General features: G+C 37.3%; 1 protein-coding gene across 3 annotated transcripts in view; it reads left to right on the top strand.

Moving 5' to 3' along the window:
- Positions 1–22,058, top strand: part of LOC120413643 (uncharacterized) — a 94,586-nt gene that overhangs the window by 47,682 nt on the left and 24,846 nt on the right. For all 3 annotated transcript variants that reach the window (XM_039574558.2, XM_039574559.2, XM_052708127.1), the window contains 2 exons: positions 1,678–1,794; positions 1,931–2,282. In XM_039574558.2, the coding sequence (XP_039430492.1) occupies positions 1,678–1,794; positions 1,931–2,282 (469 nt within the window). The remainder of the gene's footprint in view (positions 1–1,677; positions 1,795–1,930; positions 2,283–22,058) is intronic.

Here is a 22,058-nt window from a genome sequence, read left to right as displayed (position 1 = left end):
TTGGATGTTTTTTGATACCCATGACTCAAGGCGAGATTTGGTTTATTGGACCTTTAAAAAAAAACTCCAAATTTTCTGATCTATTCGAAAAACATATTTTCAGAGATGATTAAGCTTGCTATCACTTCTACAAGTAAAAAAAAGGTTTTCAACAAAAAATAGTGTAAAGTGGCAAAAACTTTAAAACGGTGCACAATATAATATTGTATGCAATGAACTTTTTGAAGTGCACATGTTTCTGGGGACCCAAAACTTCATGCTTCCCCTCAAGTTGAGCCAGCGCAGAAATTTTGTTGGTCGGTGTAATCAAATCTAAACATCTAAAAATCAACTCAAAAAAGTCGCTTGAATTTTTTTCCACGTTTTTAAAAAATATTAATTTTCGAAAAATTGGCAACACTGCAAAGTGAATGTTGACCAACTAATGTCATAGTTCGAATGATGCCATTATGTGTCATCTAAAACACATAGAAATTTTTTTTTTTTTCAAAAATACTCAACCCCCGGTGGTTGGTCACTTTTTCGTTTGACACTTTTTAGTTTGTGAAATTTCGACTTTGTTTGTGATAGCTGACAGAACACTCCAATCGTCTTCACCACGACAACCTGATTTTTTCATTCTGCTTTCGTTCGTTTCACACACAAAGGAATGAGTGCTACGCAAAGTTACTCACACAATCATTGACTTCCCTCCAGGAGAAAAATCGCCTAGAGAGCGGTCGTTTGACATTCTACCGAGATTCCGATCATCTCTCCAATGATAGCAATCATACGATTTCTGTCACCACGCAGCATACATTAGGAAGAGAGAGACAAAAAACGGGAGAAATAGAAAGAGCGCGTTGTCTCGTTCGGGCGGCTGCTTGAGTGGTGCTCAGTTTTCGTTCGTTTCGTCTTCGTGTTTACGTTCATCGACCGTCGCCAAGCAATGACGGTCATGATAGGCGTTGTTTGTCAGCGATCAAATATCGTTTTGGGAAATGATCGCTGACAGAAAGTTCTATCGAATATCGAGCAGTCCCGTTGAGTGATTGATCCCTTTTCAAGCATTGATCAGAAAATCCGTTCTCAAGATACAGATTTTTGAAAGTGTTAAAAGTCTTTATGTATGGATAGCTCCCTAAATCTACGGAGAATTATATAGACGAACTAAAGATACAATATATCTTCCTTGGTGCAACAAAATTTCTTTCGAACAAAAAAAGATGCTCATTCTTGGGAGAATGCCTCATTTTTTTTTAAATTCAATTCGGTCATGTTTTACCCAAGTACTTAAATTAATTAGGTTCTGTACAATTCATCATGTTGAATACCATTTCAATTTCTAGATAACGGATGTGGTCACTTTAATTTCAAGAAATTTTCGATTTGCTATCAGCGCGATTACGGTTAGGAATGCACCCACCCAAATCTTTACATTGTCCGCAAAGCCACAACCACAAATCCAATACGGACACATTCCGTGGCATCCCCCTCATTATCGCTGCGCTAATGGAAAAACATGCCACACCCGATCCCAATCACGACGATGCCAATTGGAATGCCTAAATAAATTCCAGAACCATTCCTCGTCCTTCCGGAGCAAACGCTGATGTATTTATCCGCGTCCTAAATGCCTCTTTGGATTTCATTAATAATTCAAAATTGTGTACATTTCGCATTGCCATTCCATTCCAGCTGCTAACCATGACGACGGCGGTGGCGGAGGTTCCGACGCGGCCCATCAGCAGTCCGTGACGGCCGATCCGCTCGATGCCCGGAATCATCAAATATCCGTTCCCCAGAAGCGTGGAGGTGAGCACCAAGCCGCAGGCACATCTTATAATCATTTAATGTTGGGCTGAGTTTTATTTCTAAATATTTTTTAATAACTTTTATGCTTTTACTAAAAAATTTCAATAAATAAAAATCAAATAATTTCCCGTTCCAGTGAACCCCTTGCTGTACAACGATTTGGACTATTCCGGCAATTCTATTCCCCACGGCGGTCAGTGGGACGACGAGGGACTCTTCGACCAGGGACCCCTGTCGGCGGCTGCCCTCTACCCAACCCTCGGGGCTGGCCACCCGTCCGACGGAGCAGCCAGCGTCGGACGGCTGAGGAATTACGACCTGCTGGCAAGTTTGCTCGGTCCGCCGCCGCAACCACCCGTGCAGACCTTCTACGACGGACCGGTTACGCCGTCCGTTAGCTTCCCGTACGGATACGGGTACGGACTGGATCGGAACAAGCGAATGGCCAACTTTGGCCATGGCAAGAACCAGCGCCAGCGGTCGCTGAGGTAAGTTTGCTTGCTGCTGGTAAGATGAAAACCACAGTCAACAAAGGGATTGGTTCTGTGGTTGAGCTTTCTGATAATTATTTCTGCTACAAGCGATTTCTACGTTGAAATTTCCTACCTTATTTCACAAAACACATTCTAAAAAAAAGTTTTTCATGTTTTCAACATGATTTCAAACCTTCTTTAGTTAGTGTTGATGTATTTGACTCAAAAGTGAAACTCTCCAACAAAAAAAATCCGAAATAAACAATAATGATAAACAATTTATAAATCGATTGGTGATGATTGTTATACGCATATAAAAAAAAAAGAAAAAAAAATAAGCAAAATGAATTATTTCCTGAAGTCTTCGGTAGATAGACCATCACCAATCGATTTGTCAGGATATTTTACTTATAGATGATCATTGGATCACGGGAAATGTCAAAAGAAGTTGTGTTGTTCGTTTGTTTCTCGGGCAAATTTAACTCCCAACCCCAACAGAAGAGGGTGAAGCTCTATTTTATTTCATTCAACATTTATGTTCGAAAGATTGGATTTTTTTGACATCAACATTTATTATTAGATATCCTCGCGAAAATAATTGGTTTTCCGGTGTTCTCAAAACTCAGCGTGACACGGCCAGACACCGATCCGGTCCGAGACAAAGGACAACTTCCAAGATTCACTCCACTCTCATGACAACGCACATGACGAAACACGTCGTTACCGCCAAGTCCCAACACCATCCTTCTCTCGCGTATACGAGCAAGCAACATCACTCCAACACTGATCAGTTTCCGTCAGATTCTCGCTAGCTTGTGCAACAGAAGCAACGTGAAGCTGTTTAAGGTGAAGCCGTTGATCATTTTCGAAGACAATTGATCATCATTCTAAAAAGCTTTGTATTGAATTCAGCTTAACGAATTTCTGCACCAAAATAAATCAGCATGTGCCAATTGTTGCCTTCTTGAAGCCACTGAAAGAAATTTTGATCCAAATCAATTGTGCTTCAAAATTTATATAATTTTGTGGTACAATCATTGACGACCTAGTTGGCAATCATTGATTAATGACGATTTTCATAACTTCGAAAGGAATTGGATAATCATTACCAAAAAGAATCAGCATGTGTAGGGCACTATTCTAAACAACTTGTAGAAGGAATTTTGTCAAAATATTGATAGCGACGCAAAATTTATATCATTGAACGAAAAATCACGGCAATGATGGAAGTCTTCACGTTAATGACTGTTTGGAGTGAGCGGTTGCCATCCCGTCTGTACCAAGCAGAACATACGGAAGAAAGGGTTTCTTAGACGCGCACGGATTCGATGTCTCAAAGAATACCGCGAAATTGGATGTTTTGTCTCACATGGCCAAATCGGAGAAGCTTCTAGTGAACGCTTTCGCACGGAAAGAAGGTTTATCGTGAATCTTACTAATTTTCGGTTAAAAACCCTAAAAAAATTGGTTGTTTTTCCAACCACGATTTTTTTTAGCTGGAAATCCTAAAAAAAATTCCTGGATTTGACAGCTGGATCCAGGTCCTAAAAATGATAAATCTAGCTAAATTTTTAGTAAATTTTACTAATTTGCAAGCTGGAAAAATGCTGTCAGTCTCAAAAGCTGTATGTTTTGAGAAGGTCTGTTAGCTATTTTAGCTAGATTTTATGGTATTCTAGGGAGTTTTATAGTTAGCCCAGCGAGTTTTTAGGCTGTTTCAACCAGTTTTTTTGGAATCATTCTCAAAATTTTCCATTGATGGCTGCGAAGCCAGGTATTTTCACACATCTTTTTAGCTAGTTTAGCTAACTTTGCCACTATTCTTGGTAGGTGTTTTGGTTGGAATAGCTAATTTTTCCACTGTTTCTACAAGTTTTCTTTCAAAAGCCTCCGTTGCTACCTGCAAAGCACGCATTATTCACCCAGCCTTTTGGCTGATTTAGCTCGTTTCTTTTTTGTTCTTGCTTCGTTTTTCGGTAAGTCCAGCTAATTTTTCGACTGTTTTAACTGGTAATTTCGAAATCATTTTTAAAAATCCCTTGCTGCCTGTAAAGTTGCTTTTTTATTTTCAAAAAGACTTTTGCTGGTGTAGCATGATTTTCCGCTATTCTTGGTACGTTTTTTGGTAGTCCAGCAAGTTTTTTGGATGTTTCAATAGTTTCCAGGCTTTTAAACTATGTTATAGTTGATCATCCTAATTGTACGGCTTTGTTGCGATATTCTATTGACAAATAAAAAAATGAAATACATTAATACAAAAATACAAAAATACAAAAATACAAAAGTACAAAAATACAAAAATACAAAAATACAAAAGTACAAAAATACAAAAATACAAAAATACAAAAATACAAAAATACAAAAATACAAAAATACAAAAATACAAAAATACAAAAATACAAAAATACAAAAATACAAAAATACAAAAATACAAAAATACAAAAATACAAAAATACAAAATACAAAAATATAAAAATACAAAAATATAAAAATATAAAAATACAAAAATACAAAAAAAAATTACGAAAACTTATTTTGGTTAAATTATAGTGAATTCATGTTAAATTTAAACTATTGTTTGCATTTAACGAAGTTTAAATATAACATCAAATTACTTTTACTTAAACAAAATAACTTTACTTTATCCAACTTAATTTAACTTAATTTAACTAAATTTAATATAATTTAACATACTTTAACATGATTTAACTTAATTTAACTTAACTTGATTTAACTTAACTTAATTTAACTAAATTTAACTTAATTTAACCTAATTCAACTTAATTTAACATAATTTAACTTAATTTAACTTAATTTAACTTAATTTAACTTAATTAAACTTAATTAAACTTAATTCAACATAATTTAACTTAATTTAACTCATTTTTACTAAATTTAACTTAATTTAACGCAATTTAACTCAATTTAGCTTAATATAACTTAATGAAACTAAATTTAACTTAATTTAATATAACTTAATCAAACTTATTTTAGCTTAATTAAAGTTTACTTAATTTAACTTAATTTAACTCAATTTAACTTAATTTAACTTAATTTAACTTAATTTAACTTAATTTAACTTAATTTAACTTAATTTAACTTAATTTAACTTAATTTAACTTAATTTAACTGAATTCAATTGAATTTAACTTAATTTGAGCATGAGCATGGGCATGAGCATGAGAGACCACCCATGGTTGTCCTTCTCCGTTGCTGAACAGGACCGTAATATCCCATCAGCACAACTGGTCACACGCTTCAACGATCAAATGATGTTTCCCTTATCAACAGCATGCATGAATGCGCTGAAAAGATAAAACATCACGATCTTCAAAACTAGAGCCGGTGCGAATAGGAAACAGTCGTTGGCCACCAACGGCGCCCGCCATGTCAGTTTGTAGATCTCGAGGGGATGGGACGGGAATGTTAGTTAGCACAGGCTGCTACCAAGGGTGGGTTCTATACGATATCCACACCCCCGCGTGTGCCGGAAAACTACTTCTACTTGGGATTTTGTTAGTGGGGAAGGGTAATGGCAAGGATTCATCATAGAGGATGATGATGTGGCCCAATAATCAATGAATTTTGTTGAATAGGGTGATGTATTATGTATTCTCAAGGCAAACAATCGGATGATGCGGATGAGACCGTTCCCGGTTATTTGGTGTTGAGTTTAACATAAATGATTCAATCTTAGACAGCCGGCTGTGGAAAGATAGAATCAAAATTATGTGTGATTAAAAGGTGAAATATTAAACTCAGCGTCACATATTTACGTAGAGTTGCCCTGAGACTATTTATACTTTTAAATTATTATAAGATGAGCGACCAATTAATGACTGAAGAGTTATGATGTTATCTGAAGGACTTGAACAATCGCGTTGAAACAATATTTGTCGCCGTGATTCGCGGGAAACGAATGGTCGAATTGAATGATAATTTATATTTTGCTGACGCAATTTAAAAAGAATCTTCCCGTGAAACAATTGCAAATCATAGAACAAAGAAATCCGACTGTGATGTGTATCAAATACATGACTAACGAGAAAAACACACCGACGACGATGGACGAAAACGGAACGCGAAAAAAATGCGTCCCGACGGACAGGCACCGCGAAACGAACTGGCTCAGCTCTGCTGTCATCGTGACAACCAGAGCTAGCCGCACCTTCACACACACACGCACGAACTCACCCGAAATACACACCGACGACGATCGACGAAAACGGAACGCGATAAAAATGCGTCCCGACGGACAGGCACCGCGAAACGAACTCCAATTGAATTTAACTTAATTTAACTTATTTTAACCTAATTTAACTTAATTAAACTTATTTTAACTTAATTAAAGTTAACTTAACTTAATTAAACTCAATTTAACTGAATTTTACCTAATAACTTTAAATTTAACTAAATTCTACCAAATTACATTAAATTCAACTGAATTCTACCAAATGTAATAACATTTGAATAAATGTACTTACATTTACCTATATTCTACTACATTTACCTAAATTCAACTACATTTTTCTAAATATAACCATTTTCAACTAAATTAAGCTCAATTTAACTGATTTAATTTAATTTTACTTAATTAACTTGATTGAAATTAATTTGACATATATTAGCTGAATTTAACATAATTTCAACTCAATTTTACTTAATTTAACTTTTTTTACTTAATTTTACATGAATTTACTTTATTTTACTTAATTTTACTTAATTTTACTTAATTTTACATAATTTTACTTAATTATGCTTAATTTTATTTAATTTTGCTTAATTTTACTTAATTTTACTTAATTTTGCTTATTTTTACTTAATTTTGCTTATTTTTTAAAATTTTACTAAATTTACCTTAACACAACTTAATTTAACCAAATTTTGGCAAATTCAACTAAATCACACAAAAAATAACTAATTTCAACTGAATGTATCTGAATTTAACTAAATTTTGCTTAATTTAACTATTTTTTTTTTAATTCATCTTAATTCAACAAAATTTATTCAAACTTATCTAAATTTTACTAATTTAAACTAAATTTAATCAATTTCAACGAAATTTTACTAATTTCAACTAAATTTAACTAATTTTAACTAAATTTTGTCAATTTAACTGATGTTAACTGAATTCTACATTTTTATTTAAATTCTACCAAATGTAACTTAATTTAACTAAACTTAAATTGATTAAACTTAATTTCACTTAATTTCACTTAATTAAACTTAATTGAACTTAATTTAACTTCATTTCTAACAATATTTATGGATGTGCTTAAAATGCATTAGGTACCCTTTTTGTTCGGAGCTGTCAAACATTGGCCAATCTATGTCTAGACATTATGTACCCGCCGCCCCTCCAGGTGGACAGATGTCCATACAAAAAAGTATACTGTGGACAATCGCCAGCCTCCCCTTTCCCCAGCCAAAGTGTTCGCGTGGTTTAGGGATGCTCCCACTTTATGATAAGTACATGTTTTTACCTACGCATCATCCAAACAATAACGAGAGGCTCAACTTCTAACCACTTTCCCTCAACACAAAAAACTTCTCACCTTATTGATCCTTGCACTGTAACTTGGATTTAGCCCGCACTTTTCTCTCGCACTTTTAACATCAAAATTTCCAAAAAATTAGGCAACCATCAGTTGTTTATTTACATTTCCAGTCGCAGTTTCCACCAAACTGGACATTCGCACTTCGAAATTGCGATTGACAGGTGAGCAACACCGGCTCGCTTTGATCATTTTTTGAGCAAATTAAAATTTCCCAAGCCAGTTTGACAAGTCGCAATAGTGCGATCGATAGCAATAATTTAGTGCGAAGTCCAAGTTAGTGAGAATTGCGCAATATCTACTGAAACTTACCTTCAGGTGTCGATCCGCAGAAAACCTTCCAGGCTTTTGATTTATTCACTCACACAGCACATTCTATCACCTTTTGCACTTGCACTTGCACTTGCACTCAAACAGCACACATAACCATCAAAAAACTTCGTGAACTGAGCGGCTCAAACAGGATCGAACACAATACAAGACGATGCTTTGTTTTGGTCTCGAACTGATGACCTGTCAAAAAATCCATGCTGCCGGTTCCAGCTAATTTTTTGGTAAAATTACGCAAAATTGTGCTGAAACACCATTATTTTTTGTAAAATCTCTCCTGTCATTTTGATTTGGGCTGTCAGTTTTGGAAAGCAAATCAGCAATCAGGGTTAGCTATTTCACCAATCCCAGGTTGGTAAATTTAGCTGTAATTTTAGCTGATTCAACCAAAAAAATCACTGTTTCACCAATTTGAAGCCAGCTAATTTGAATTGTTAAATTATGGATAGAACTCTTTTCCGTGCGGTTACAGCTTGCCAAACCGAGTGGAAACCTTTAATTAGCGAGTCGCTTTCAGCGTGAAACACCGCCATTGTCATCATCATCCGAAAGCTTTTCCCAATCTCCAGAAAGCTGGCAGATAATCGAATAACGAACGTCTGGCCACGTGGCTGGCGAACCTGTTGCGGCGACCGGTACTGGTGTGGCGATGCAACAAGTGGAAAAACGGAAATTACAAACGCAAACAGACGGCAGGTCCTGCTAGCTATTAGGTGCGAGTCGTCCGGGGTCGTCGGGAAAAGTGAACAAGAGCGTCAATTGTATCAACAAAAGTATCTTCTCATTATCGGTCTGTTTGGTTTTCATCTTATCGAGAGTTGAAGTCAAAGTGGCTTCTGCAGTGAGTTTATGTCAAATTTTCATGTATTTTGTCAATAAATCGTTTAAATCAAAAAAATGTTGAAAAGTGTTACTTTTTTTTCACCTCCGTGTACGCACGAGAGCAAGCAGCAGTCAAGTGCTCTGTTCTCTACCGTTTTTTCGAAATTTTTCGCCGTAGTTGATAGTGATTACCCGCGAGTTTGCTTCTCCAGCATGCCAAAGGCCGGCCGTGGCCGTGGCAGTTCGAGTGCGGCCTCGAAAAACCCGCGAAGTTCGTCTACCGGCCGTGTGCAAAAAGGTAAACAAACAAACGCCGTGTCGGCCGCCATCGCGCAGGGGAGCGTGAACGCAGATGGAATCGACAAAAAGTATCTACATCCCGGATACGTTCCGAGATCACCAGTGCGAACCCGTTCCGGTACTTCCGGTGCCACGACCAGTGGCACATCAACATCCGCCAACATCCCCATCAGGAACGAGTTCCAGATGCTGAGAGACAAAGAAAACAACAACACCGACGGTAGCAGCACTACCGACGACGACGACGATGACGTGCGTGCACGGAAGAAAGTGTCGACGCCAAAAAAGAACAATTCTCCAAAGGAACGTAGACCACCTCCAATTTTTGTTTTGGACACGTTGGCGGACGATGTTGACGAGTTGCTGGAAGGCCTCGGATATTGTCTGAAAATCGGTAAGTCGTCAGTGCAAGTTTACACATTTGACGAAAAGAACTTCGACCTGGTTGTGGAGAAATTGAAGCGTCAAAACTTCAAGTTTTACACATTCGACCCCGTGCAGAAGACTGCCGTTAAGGTCGTTTTGCAGGGGTACCAAGACCGCCCGATCTCCGACCTCAAGAAGGACCTCTCGGGTGCTGGCATAACGCCGCGTGACATAAAAGTCCTCTCGCGGAAGACAACAGTAACAGGTACACACACCCTGTACCTGTTGTACTTCGACCGAGGCACCGTCAAAATTCAAGACCTGCGGCAAACTAAGGCGTTGGATGGGTTTTGGGTAAACTGGCGGTTCTACTCAAAGAACCCGTCGGACGCAGCACAATGCCACCGTTGCCAGAAATTCGGCCACGGCTCGCGGAACTGCAACCTCCCGCCCCGCTGTGTGAAGTGCGGTGAATCACACCTCTCTGAGGCGTGTGCACTGCCGTGCAAAGCGGACTTGGAGGACAAGGCAGAGCAAACGAAGGCGCGCATCAAGTGCGCCAACTGCGGAGGTAACCATACCAGCAACTATCGTGGATGCAGCGCACGGAAAAACTACCTCGAGGAGCAGGAAAAGAGGAAGAAGAAAGTAGCAGCGTCCCACCCTCCTCAGCGAAGTACGAGCGAAACCGTGCCGGCAGCTGGTCATCATACGGTTCCAGCGGACAACTCAGCGTTCCCTCCTGGATGGGGGCGATCGTTCGCCAGCGTGGTCGCTGCCGGCAGTGGCAATACGGCCCAGCAAGAAGTTACCGGAGAAGATCTCTTTACCCTGCCAGAGTTCTTTGCTCTCGCAGGGGAGATGATGACGCGGTTTCGGACCTGCCGTAACAAGGCGGAGCAATTTCTGGCCCTTGGGGAGCTGATGATCAAGCACATCTATAAAGGATAAAATACTGTGATCTAGTTTTAAGCTTTTTCTTTTTCTATCTCCTTTCCCTTGCAATTTTAGTAAGTTTTTTTTATTTTTTTTCTTACTCTTGGTGACAACTTTATTTACAAGCAATAACTGTTCCAAAATGGATTATGATGTAACACACAGCTGTAAGGAACTCCAAAACTCTGTTATGTACCTCAAAAGAACTAATTGTATCTTGATTATTCACCAATAAAACCGAATTGAAATTGAATGTGTTACTTTTCGAAACAAGTGCTGAAAAGTTCAACTTTTCAGCACCCATTTGAGTACTGAAAAGTAGAACTTTTCAGCATTTATTTTGAAAAGTGTTGCTATTCGATTCTGTTATTTTTGGTACAGAAAAGTAGGCTATTTCGTCGTTCAAGAATGACAGGAAAAGTCAGTAGTTTCACGACGGAATTGCAAAAAAAACTTTTTTTACGGGCATTCAAGAGCATGTTTCGGTGGGCGTACTGAGCCGAAATCCTAAATATGAGCTTGTTTGAACGTAACAAAAGCTTGTGTTTCGCTCTTGAATTGTAAATGAGATTTTACAAGTAAAAATATATGTTTTCTAAAAATTCAATTTTTGAGAAACTTTGAAAAAATTGAAAGAAAGAGAAAATATTCCTTTTTTATAACGTTTTATCACAAAACTCAATTTTGACTAACTTTACTAACTGAGATTTTTTCATTTATGCGTTCAATGTTACAGGGTTAATTTTTAATTTTTAGAAAAAAATGTCTTTTTTAATTTTAAAAAATAGTGTCCATCCTCGTTCCCCTCTGATAAAAGAATATTTGAAAATCTGAGAAAATTATTAATTTTCTTTTTAAGTGACATTAATAATCCGACCTTTGGTTACTGAAATATGGTTTTGTAAAACTATAAAAAAGATAAATAAAAAAAAAAGAAATTATTTTTTCAAAAAACTTCAGAATTTCAATGAAAGTAAAAGTCTAAATTATTAAAAACTACACCCAGAACTGGGCATCGGCATACGAGAGGATAAAGAGCACGATTCGGTAGTAAAATGATACTGTGTGCGGACGGAGAGGATAAATCCCGAAATTACCGAGAGTACCGTAAACTGGGGTGACTTTGATAGCCCGGGGTGACATTGATAGAAATTTGATTTGGCCACTATTTTTGATACATCCAATGTAACAGTCACATTTTTGCATATATGTTCGATAATAAGCTTTCCCTTAATGCTTACATACTCAAAATTCTCAAAAATGTTTAAATATTAATTTGACGGGCATTTGAAAAACCTATCAAAGTCACCCCGGGCTATCAAAGTCACCCCAGTTTACGGTACTTTACTCATGGTTCATTTTCCAAAAAAGTTCATCTATCAAAAAAAAAGTACCGAACCCAAGACCTTCGGCATATTGAACCGTGCCTTTGCCGTATGGGCCACCATGGTTCGGTGACTAAGAGGCGGTCGTTTGTCCATATAAGCCACTCACAGGATGAACTGTTCTAATGAACGAATGAACACGCGAGAGGACTATACTCTCGCAATATAGCACTTTCCTCACGTTTCTTTTCGTGAGGACTATCCCCTCGTTCTTTAACTTTGGGTGTATCTGTCATGGATTTTATGTTAAATTTAGACACGTTTAACATGTTTTGAATTTTTATGAAATTCCGATATACAGCACTGCAAAAAAAATTGTTTTGTCAATACTTCAATATTTTAGAAACATATGGTTGCAAAACAACTAGACAGTCGGGTGCCCAGAATATGAGTCTGTTTTTTCAAAACGCTGCTCCACAAACTCAATATTGTTCCTTGAGCTATTTAAGGACTCTGGGCCAAATATGAGCAAAATCGGTCAACATTTGCCCATTGATACTCGATGGTGAATTTTGTATGGGAAAAATCGGAAAAATGTATGAAAACACAATTTTCTTTCTCACTCTGCACGGTGCGCTACTTCCATCTTAATATTCCCAAAAGTGAGATTCTCATTGGAAACTGTATGCTCAACTGCAGCGTGCCCACCTACTCGAGGAAGTTGGGGCAATTATATGGACGGTTTGCCGCCCCCCTGGCCAAATATAGAACAAATTTCTGCGGTTGGTGCGGCAGTTGCCCCATGTTGCCCCACCCTGTGCGCGCTAGTGACGCTCTACAACTTTGTAGAATATACCAAAGCTGTAAAATTCGATCTTGAAAAGTAATTAACGATTTAAAAATGTAATTTTTGCATGCAAACACTTTTTTCACCAAGTTCAGGCCCTGGAATCAATGGGATAATCACTACCAATTTCGCTCAAAATTGGCAAAGATGCTTAAAATAACTCACAAAACCGTTTTCCGCTTGTGGAGCTGGGATAATTTTTACTGGACACCCTACTGGACAGGTATATAATGCATTTTAAAACACCTTTGTTTATGCAAATGTTAAAACTATGGCTTGTAATTTAAATTTTAAATTTTTGTAATTGACATTTTTTCCCTGTACATTTTTCTTCCGAATAGTCCTAATCATTACCTGCAATTTCACCGAAGACACTAAATCGATCAGAAAGTTCCTTCTCATAACACTTTTCTATGAACAGCACCCAAATTTGTACAGAGAAACCAATTAATGGCTTATTTGAACCTTAGAAATGGAGGGAGAAAGTTTCATCCAAATAAAAATAATATACAATTAGAGTTGATTTGCAAAAAACTCAATCCCGCTCTTTATGTTTTGCTTTTTGAAATCAATGTTATTGTATTTGGGGAAAAAAGTTTTAGAAAATGTAAAGTAAAGGAAAGTTTGAGCAACTTTCAACTCTCTTCTCCTAGCCAAATAGTCCAGAATAACTCACTTGCAGACGTTATCCATCCATTCAAACCAACCAAAGAGGCTGACCACAGAAGTAAGAAGCCCAATCGAAAATTTTACATCATTTTGCTGCCCCACCCCTCCACCGATCACTTTATAAACTAAATTCATTCTCGTCTCATTCGAAACTCCGGAAAAATATTCTTATTTCCGACGGCAACAGGGGAAAGGGAAGCATGCTTTTTTATAGGAATGTTCGATGTCAGCAGCTGATGCTATTGACTAAACTTTTACTCTCGCCCAATGCAGAGGAGCTGCTTCCTGTTCCGGTTCCCTTTCTCACCCATATGCGAACGGCACGCTTCCCATTCCAGAGCTAAACTCTTGCCAAGTTTAGGTATGGTTGAATGCTAAACATTTTTTGGCATACTATTTTTGCCGAAAACAAACAATTTTATCGAAATCATAAAGTTGATTGAAAAGTTCATTGCCAAAATTTAAAAAAAAAAATATTTGAAAATGCAAACAGATGTTTTTCCAGAGAACTACTCAGTACCAAACCGTGTCCTGGACCGACAGACAGGAAGCTTCATTGGTCGTCCTGTAACACTGCTTCTGATTCAACATAACATCTAGTACTACAACGGCGTCGACGGGTCGGAGTTCGGAGGGCTGACTTCTCCGGGGTTGGTCCGATGTTTATTCTGGGGAGAAGGATGCCTTTTGCTGCCTGTTGCATACTGTTTTTTTTTGCTTGCGCTTTTCCCAGTTTATCCTGTTTTTCCTCTCCAGGATGGAATGTTGGCCAAAGTGATGGATATTGATTTCCACTGTTTGTGGGTGTTTGGGAGCAATGAGCGATTTCCCATATATTGAACTCTGCTGCTCTGCTGATTTGGTACCTTATAAGAGGTCGCAATTCAAGTGTGATTGCGTTTCACCAGAGTGGAGTCCTCAAGGACTGTCAAGTTTGTTGACACTGGTACTGTTGGTCCTTGAAAGTGGAGGAGAAGTCGAACGCGGAAAAAATGCCTTATATTTGATTTTCAGATTCTAAAGTCCTTAATTTGTTGGCCAACATTTATTATGAAATGGTCGTATTCAGCAGTAATAAAAATAGCCAGTCTATGCCATTTAACCTTATCACGTTTAATCAACTGTTTAAACATTTAAACTGAGCACTTGAATGATGAGCTCTCAACATAACATGATTTATAACTTATGACATCACATTAGACTATCTGCACTGCGATAAAAACGCACGATTCAACCCCCGTATAAGCATTAGAAGTAGACACTAAGTCATTACTGAGGCAACTCCGGACGTCACTCGCCGTGTCCAGCAATTGATTTTTCCACCTCCTTGGGCCATTTGGCTGAATAAATACAACAATGTTTTCATTTTTGTTGTTTCGTTCGATTTACTTATGTAAATCGAAACGGTCAGTCAGTGAGCGCCTGTTGGGGCTTGACCTCCCCTCCCCTCATTGACCCAGCAAAATCCCCTTCCGGTGGGACCCCATTTGCATATTTGATTTCGATTTGATAACATTATCATATCGTCAGAGTCCCAGCGTCGCCAGACTCGGCAGTGTTCGCAAAAAAGCGCGCTTTATTTTAGTCCCGCAGGCTGTTTATGTGCGTACTCCCTGTGCAATTAGTACCCAACTGAACGGTCATTCGTAAAATATGCAGACAGATACGTGGCGACAATCTTTGGAGGTATTACTTGGACAATGTCTGGGTACTCTTCGTGAGATAAAGTCAACTTTAACTTATCATTTTGTGTTTGAATACTGACCTATATTTGGAAGAGATATCTTTCGTCACAAACCATCTGCGCCTAAAGGTCTGAGTTAGCTGAAAATCATTAAGAGACAAATCTGTGGACGAATGCCCACATTTCGGTTCAATTCACCCAAATGTAATGAGCAACAACAAAAAACAAACAATTTTTAGTTTAGTATGAATTTGAGTTACTTTATGTGACTTTTCCGATGCTTAATTTAAATATGGCAACTTTTTTGGGCAATTTGGAATGCGCTTACACGAATATACACTAGGGTGACAAGAGAATTTCAAAATTTTCACAGTTGCTTATTTTTGCCTAAGGAATCGAATCAGGGAGTTCCCCAGAGGCCGTTTTTTTGTGACCCTCGCCCTTAAATAGGAAAAAAACTGCAAGCTTCAAGGCAGAACTAATACCAACAAAATCTAAATAAATCAAACTTTTTTATGATTCCAGAAAAGCTGCTTTCAATTAGATTTTTTATTTATTTGGGGAATCACTTGAGTGATGTTTGCCGTCAAGATAAGTGTCAAACTGCAAAACAATACCCATAAAGTTAACTTTTCAGCACTCAAATGGATGCTAAAATTGTAGTTTATGCAACAAGTTACAAAAAGAAGATTTTTTCAGTACGAGTCGTACATTTATACAACGAGGTTCACCGAGTCAAATGTCCATATATTTTGTCAATGAATCATTTAAATCAATGTTTTTTTAAGTATTACTTTTCCAAACAGGTGCTGAAAAGTTCAACTTTTCAGCATCCGTTTCAGTGCTGAGAAGTAGAACTTTTCAGAATTTGCTTTTCAAAACATTATTTATTTTTTTATTTTCATCTGTTATTTTTGGTAGAGAAAGGTAGGCTATTTCGTCGTTCGAGAATATCAGAAAAAGTAAGAAGTTTCACGACGGAATTGCAAAATAGTAGTTTATGCAACAAGTTGCAAAAAGAGGATTTTTTCAGCACGAGTCGTACATTTATCCAACGAGGTTCACCGAGTTGGATAAATACGAAGAGTGCTGAAAAAATCAAGTTTTGCAACGAGTTCCATACAACATTTTTTGCAATTCCAAAAAACACACACTGAGTGAAATTTTATGTCAAATTTTCATATATTTTGTCAATAAATCGTTTAAATCAAAAAAATGTTGAAAAATGTTACTTTTCAAAACAAGTGCTGAAAAGTTCAACTTTTCAGCACCCATTTGAGTGCTGAAAAGTAGAACTTTTCAGCATTTATTTTGAAAAGTGTTGCTATTCGATTCTGTTATTTTTGGTACAGAAAAGTAGGCTATTTCGTCGTTCAAGAATGACAGGAAAAGTTAGTAGTTTCACGACGGAATTGCAAAAAGTACTATTCAGCAATGTTGTTTATGGCGATGAGCAATTCCCTACGAAATCAGTTTTTTTTTTATTTTAATTTTTGTATTTTTTAATCCAGTTGAAACTTTTGTGGTGCCTTTGGTATGCCCAAAGAAGCCATTTTGCATCAATAGTTCGTCCATATAATTTTCCATACAAATTAGGCAGCTGTCCATACAAAAACGGTATATGAAAATTAAAAAATCTGTATCTTTTAAAGGATTTATTTGATCGATTTGGTGTCTTCGGCAAAGTTGTAGGTATGGATACTGACTACACTTAAAAAATAATACACGGTATTTTTTTTTTTTATTATTTAAGTTTTTGTCACTAATACTTGATTAGCAAAAAAATACTATTTTTATTTTTTTTATTTTTTGATATGTTTAATAGGACATCAAATGCAAACTTTTCAGATATTTCCAGGTGGTGCAAAAATCTTAGACCGAGTTATGATTTTTTTAATCAATACCGATTTTTTTCTAAAAATCAAAACATTGCACAGTGGGAAAAAAGGACCCAAAAAATTACCGCAACATGATTTCGCGCAAACCATCGATAGCTATACACCAAAAGCTTCGTTTTTGTACCTGGAACAATAATCCGATGAAAAATCGCACTGCACGGACCGGTGACCGGAGTACAAGCCACCGGAAGAACAGGATTTTAGGAAAAAGTGTCAGATTATTCCAATTGTGAACTGAGCTTTCTTCTACCATGAACAGTCATGCAAAACAATCCTATAAAAATATTAAATACCATAGGACTCATCGGAACCGGTTCCACCGATCTCCGGTGGCCACATCCGGAACCGCATTAGGAAACAGTGTTAACCAGTCATGCGACGTATCCAACTTCTTGATTTTGGATGGGGACTAGCGTGGTTCACGGATATATGAAAAAGACAAAAGTGTTCAATTTCGTTTGCATCAACCGGAATTTTGAAGTACTATGACCCAAAAAGCTAGCCTGAAAATTTTAGCTTATTTGGTTATGGTTTAGTTGCTCCGGTTTTGATATGAAGTTAGAATGGAATTTCAATAAATTTAATTGATTTATTTTTCACTTTTTAACTCTTCTTCTAGAAAGTTTTCCTCAACCCGATAAAACTTTATCATGTAAGAGTTTTCTTATAGGTTTTGATTCGGGGAACAACTTTGTAGAACATCGCAAAGCGCTAGGAAATGATCCCGAAAAGATACAGATTAATTTTTTTAGCATATTTTGAAATTTTGCCGAAAAAAGTAAACTCTAAAAAACATCCTGTATCTTTCCAGGATCAATTCTTAGCACTTTGCGATGTTCTACAAAGTTGTTCCCCGGATCAAAACCTATAAGAAACCTATGAATAGGAATATTTTATAGGGTATTGGGAAATTTTCTATAAGAACATGTAAAAAGTTACAATTCTCCATATTAAATTGAATCAAGTTCCATACTAACTTCAGATCAAAACTGGAGCAACTAAACCTTAACCAAATGAGCTCAAATTTTCAGGCTAGCTTCTGGGGTCATAGAACTTTGAAATTCCGGTTGATGCAAACGAAATAGAACACTTTTGTCTTTTTCATATATCCATGAACCACCCTAATGGGGACATGAGTTATACACTCCTCTCTTAAAAACATGAAGTTTGATATGTCGCAAGAGTGGTTTCAGGATTTTGCCAAATATGATCTTCGGATATGGCCACCGGAGAACCTGGGAACCGGTCACCGGAGATCAAAAATACATTTTAAGGATACTCTCCATCCAAAATCAAGAAGTTTGATACGTCGCATGACTGGTTAACTCTGTTTCCTAATGCGGTCCCGGATGTGGCCACCGGAGATCAGTGGAACCGGTTCCGATGGATCCTATTATATTTAATATTATTCTAGGATTGTTTTGCATGACTATTCATGGTAGCTTTTCAGTTTCAGTTTCAGTTCACAATTGGGGTAATCTGACACTTTTTCCAAAAATCCGGATCTTCCGGTGGCCTGTACTCCGGCCACCGGTCCTTGCAGTGCGATTTTTCATCGGATTATTGTTCCTGGTGCAAAACCGAAGCTTTTGGTGTATAGCAATCGATGGTCTGCGCAAAATCATGTTGCGGTAATTTTTTGGGTCCTTTTTTCCCACTGTGCATTGGTTGCAAAAAAATTTCAACTTAATTTTTCGATGTAAAATTGAATTTACAATTAAAAAAGTACTTTAGTGAAATTTTGATAAGAGGCACCGTTTTCAAGTTGAGGCCATATTTAGGTAACTTTTTTGAAAATAGTCGCAGTTTTTCATTTTTTTAAATAAGTGCACATGTTTGCCCACTTTTGAAAAAAAAAAATATTTTTGAAACGCTGAGAAAATTCTCTATATTTTGCTTCGTTGATACGACCCCTAGTTGCTGAGATATTGCTTGCAAACATTTAAAAACATGAAAATTTGATGTTTTCCAAGTCTCACCCAAACAACCCACCATTTTCTAACGTCGATATCTCAGCAACTAATGGTTCGATCTACAATGTTAAAATATGAAAAATTCATGAAACAATATTTAAAAAAAAATTGAATCAAGACTAACATTTCAAAAGGGCCAAACATTCAATATTACGTCCTTTTAAAATGTTAGTCTTGGTTTAAAAATTTTGAAGATATTTTTTTCGAAAAGATCGGAAAATTTCACAAATGTTTCATGTTTTAACATTGTAAATCGGACACATTAGTTGCTGAGATATCGACATTAGAAAATTGTGGGTTGTTTGGGTGAGACTTAGAGAACATCAATTTTCCTGTTTTTAAGCACTTGGATGGCAATATCTTAGCTCAGTATCATAATTTTTCTAATTGAATTTCAGACCTTTTCTTTGCCAACCTATTTTCAGTTGAATAATAAAGAAAATATCAAAACATATTGAAAACAAATCTCAATTTCAACTCGTTGCTTTGCTATGTCTTAGCAAGTATTTGTCCAAACGTCATAGTCGAAACATGAAAAACATATTTAAAAATAAAAATACAGATTAACATTAGATTAACACCTTTTGTAAAAATATTAATAAAAAAAAGTCAGTTTTTCTGGACTGTTCTTTTACACAAAATACAACATTAGTCGAAAACATCAAACAATCAGAATACTTCTTCTCAATATACAGCTTTTTGGAATATTTAAATATTTTTTGTATGGTTAGTTGAAAACATTGTATGGAGACTAGTATGGAAGAACCACTGGAAAGCCCACCACAAAGTTTCAACCATTTTTTAAAAAATCTCATGAAATCGACCGATTTCAGAGAGAATTGCTCCCAGGAAATCTCCAGTCCAATTTTGAGTTTGATCCGAACACTTTTGTTTTTTTTTTCTGCTGATTTCGTAGAGGTTTGCTCTATGGTTTTAAAAATCGAGTGTTCCAAGTAAAAACAAAACTCCACTATCCCCTACCTTCACTTCTCCAGAGATTCCAGGAATAAAACAACAGAAACATTCGAACTGCCTTCGTGGAAATCACCGGACCAAAAGGGGCAGGGCACCAATACTTGTGGCGCCAAGTCTGCCAAGAGTTTGCCGAAGAGCAAAAAATCTCCCTTCTGGGTTGTCCAGTCCAACCCGCTTCGTCAGCGCAAAAAGTGCACATGAAAAAATAAAGATTATCATTTTTGCCAATAATTCCATGTTTCCATGCAACCAAAGTAGCAACCAAAGTACAGGGTTGTGGGCTGTGATTGTGACTCAACAACAACCAGCAACCAACCGGGAGGGCTCTGAATTGAGCAACAGATTGTCAAGTTGACGTCAATCATCTTCTTTGGCTGTGACACACAAACACAGCAACTTTGCAACATAATCATCATCCTTCGGGAGGAGGAAAATGTGCTGTGTTGCTATCTTGAGCGCCACCAGATGGATTTGAAATTTGTGTCCTTTTTCCAACGGATTCAGACGGGGCCACCACGTGTTGATCCGGCCCATGAATGGGAAAGTGAAAATGACAAACAGTTTGGAGAGTTGGTGAAGAGGGGGGTCCTTTCGAGTGAGACATTTTCCTGTGGCCCGCAGTTTGACGTGCACGGGCGGAGATAATATTTATTCATCAAACTCAATGTATTGTGTGTAAATGGGTTTGAACAGAATGCAGACGAGCATGATTTGCATAGTTGGTATTAATATTTATTGGGATTGCCACGGGGGGAGGCAAACATGCGGAAAAAAGTTGAATACTTAATTCTTGCGAAAAGTATTTGGAAAAGTTGCTTTGGTTCAAATTGGCCTCTTTTTTTTTGTTGCATACTTTTCTTCGGTACTTTTGAAGATATTTTACAAAATTTTCGATGGCAATTTACAATGAAAAATGAATACTATTTAACGCGTAGGTATTGTGATTTGTTTTATTTTTTTGATGGAGAATAACCTTTTTATGAGAATTTGAGAATGTTTGGCTTTTCCAGCATATGCAAGTATTTTTTTCCAAAAAAATAACAAAAATCTTGGCAACAGTTACCACGTTAAAAAAATATTCAAATTAATTTTGGTTTTGTTATACAACTTAACCTTCCCTTGGTATTAAAAAAAAATCACACATAAGGTATTGGGGTCCTTTTCGACCCCAAACTTAAAAAAATGGTCAAAAATCCAGTTTTTGACCGATTCCGGTTCTTTTGGTCACAAATGAAAGCTTAAAACGTCCCCTTTCCGAAACCGACCTGGAAACCCGGATTTGGTCACTGTGGCCACCGGGAATCGGCTACAACCGAAAAATGACTTTTTTGAGACCCCAACTTTGACGACCTGTATCTCCGGCAAATTTCAACCAATCAAGATGCTCTGGGTTGCATTGGACAGGTATTTACCTGTACTTTGACCACAAATATTAATATCAGGGCGAGGTGACCTACCGGTTCCGGAAATCCGGAACATCCGAAAAGTTCATGTTTTACTGTTTTTCACATATATGTGATACCAATACTCTCATGATAGTTGAAATTGATCCATAAAACAAACTAAAAACACAATACACGATTGCCAGAACCACTCTGGAGTGTTAGTGGCCACTTCCGGGTAACCTGGAACCGGTTCCCGGGTGCCCGATGAACGGCCAACTTGACTTTTTTGGTGAAAACCCATCATGTTGCATATCAAACTTCATGAAATTGAAAGATATGTCCATTTTTGGTAATACCGTTGTTCCCTGATCCATTTTGGCCATTCTGGAACTGGTTCCCGGTGGCCCCTTGGGGACATTCCCGGAATATGAGAGAAACCCTATCATCCGACATATCAAACTTCATGAAATTGAAAGATATGTCAATCTACGGTCATCCCGTTGCTCGCTGATCCATTCTGGCCAATCTGGAACCGGTTCCCAGTGGCCCCTTGGGGACACTTCCGGAATATGAGAGAAACTCTATCATCCGACATATCAAACTTCATGAAATTGAAAGATATGTCAATCTTCGGTCATGCCGTTGTTCCCTGATCCATTCTGACCATTCTGGAACTGGTTCCCGGTGGCCCCTTGGGGACATTCCCGGAATATGAGAGAAACCCTA

Source organism: Culex pipiens, chromosome 2 (genome assembly GCF_016801865.2).
Source record: "Culex pipiens pallens isolate TS chromosome 2, TS_CPP_V2, whole genome shotgun sequence".
Classification (NCBI taxonomy): domain Eukaryota; kingdom Metazoa; phylum Arthropoda; class Insecta; order Diptera; family Culicidae; genus Culex; species Culex pipiens.
The sequence above is the reverse complement of the archived record's forward strand: the minus strand, read 5'-3'. Positions and strand labels throughout refer to the sequence as shown.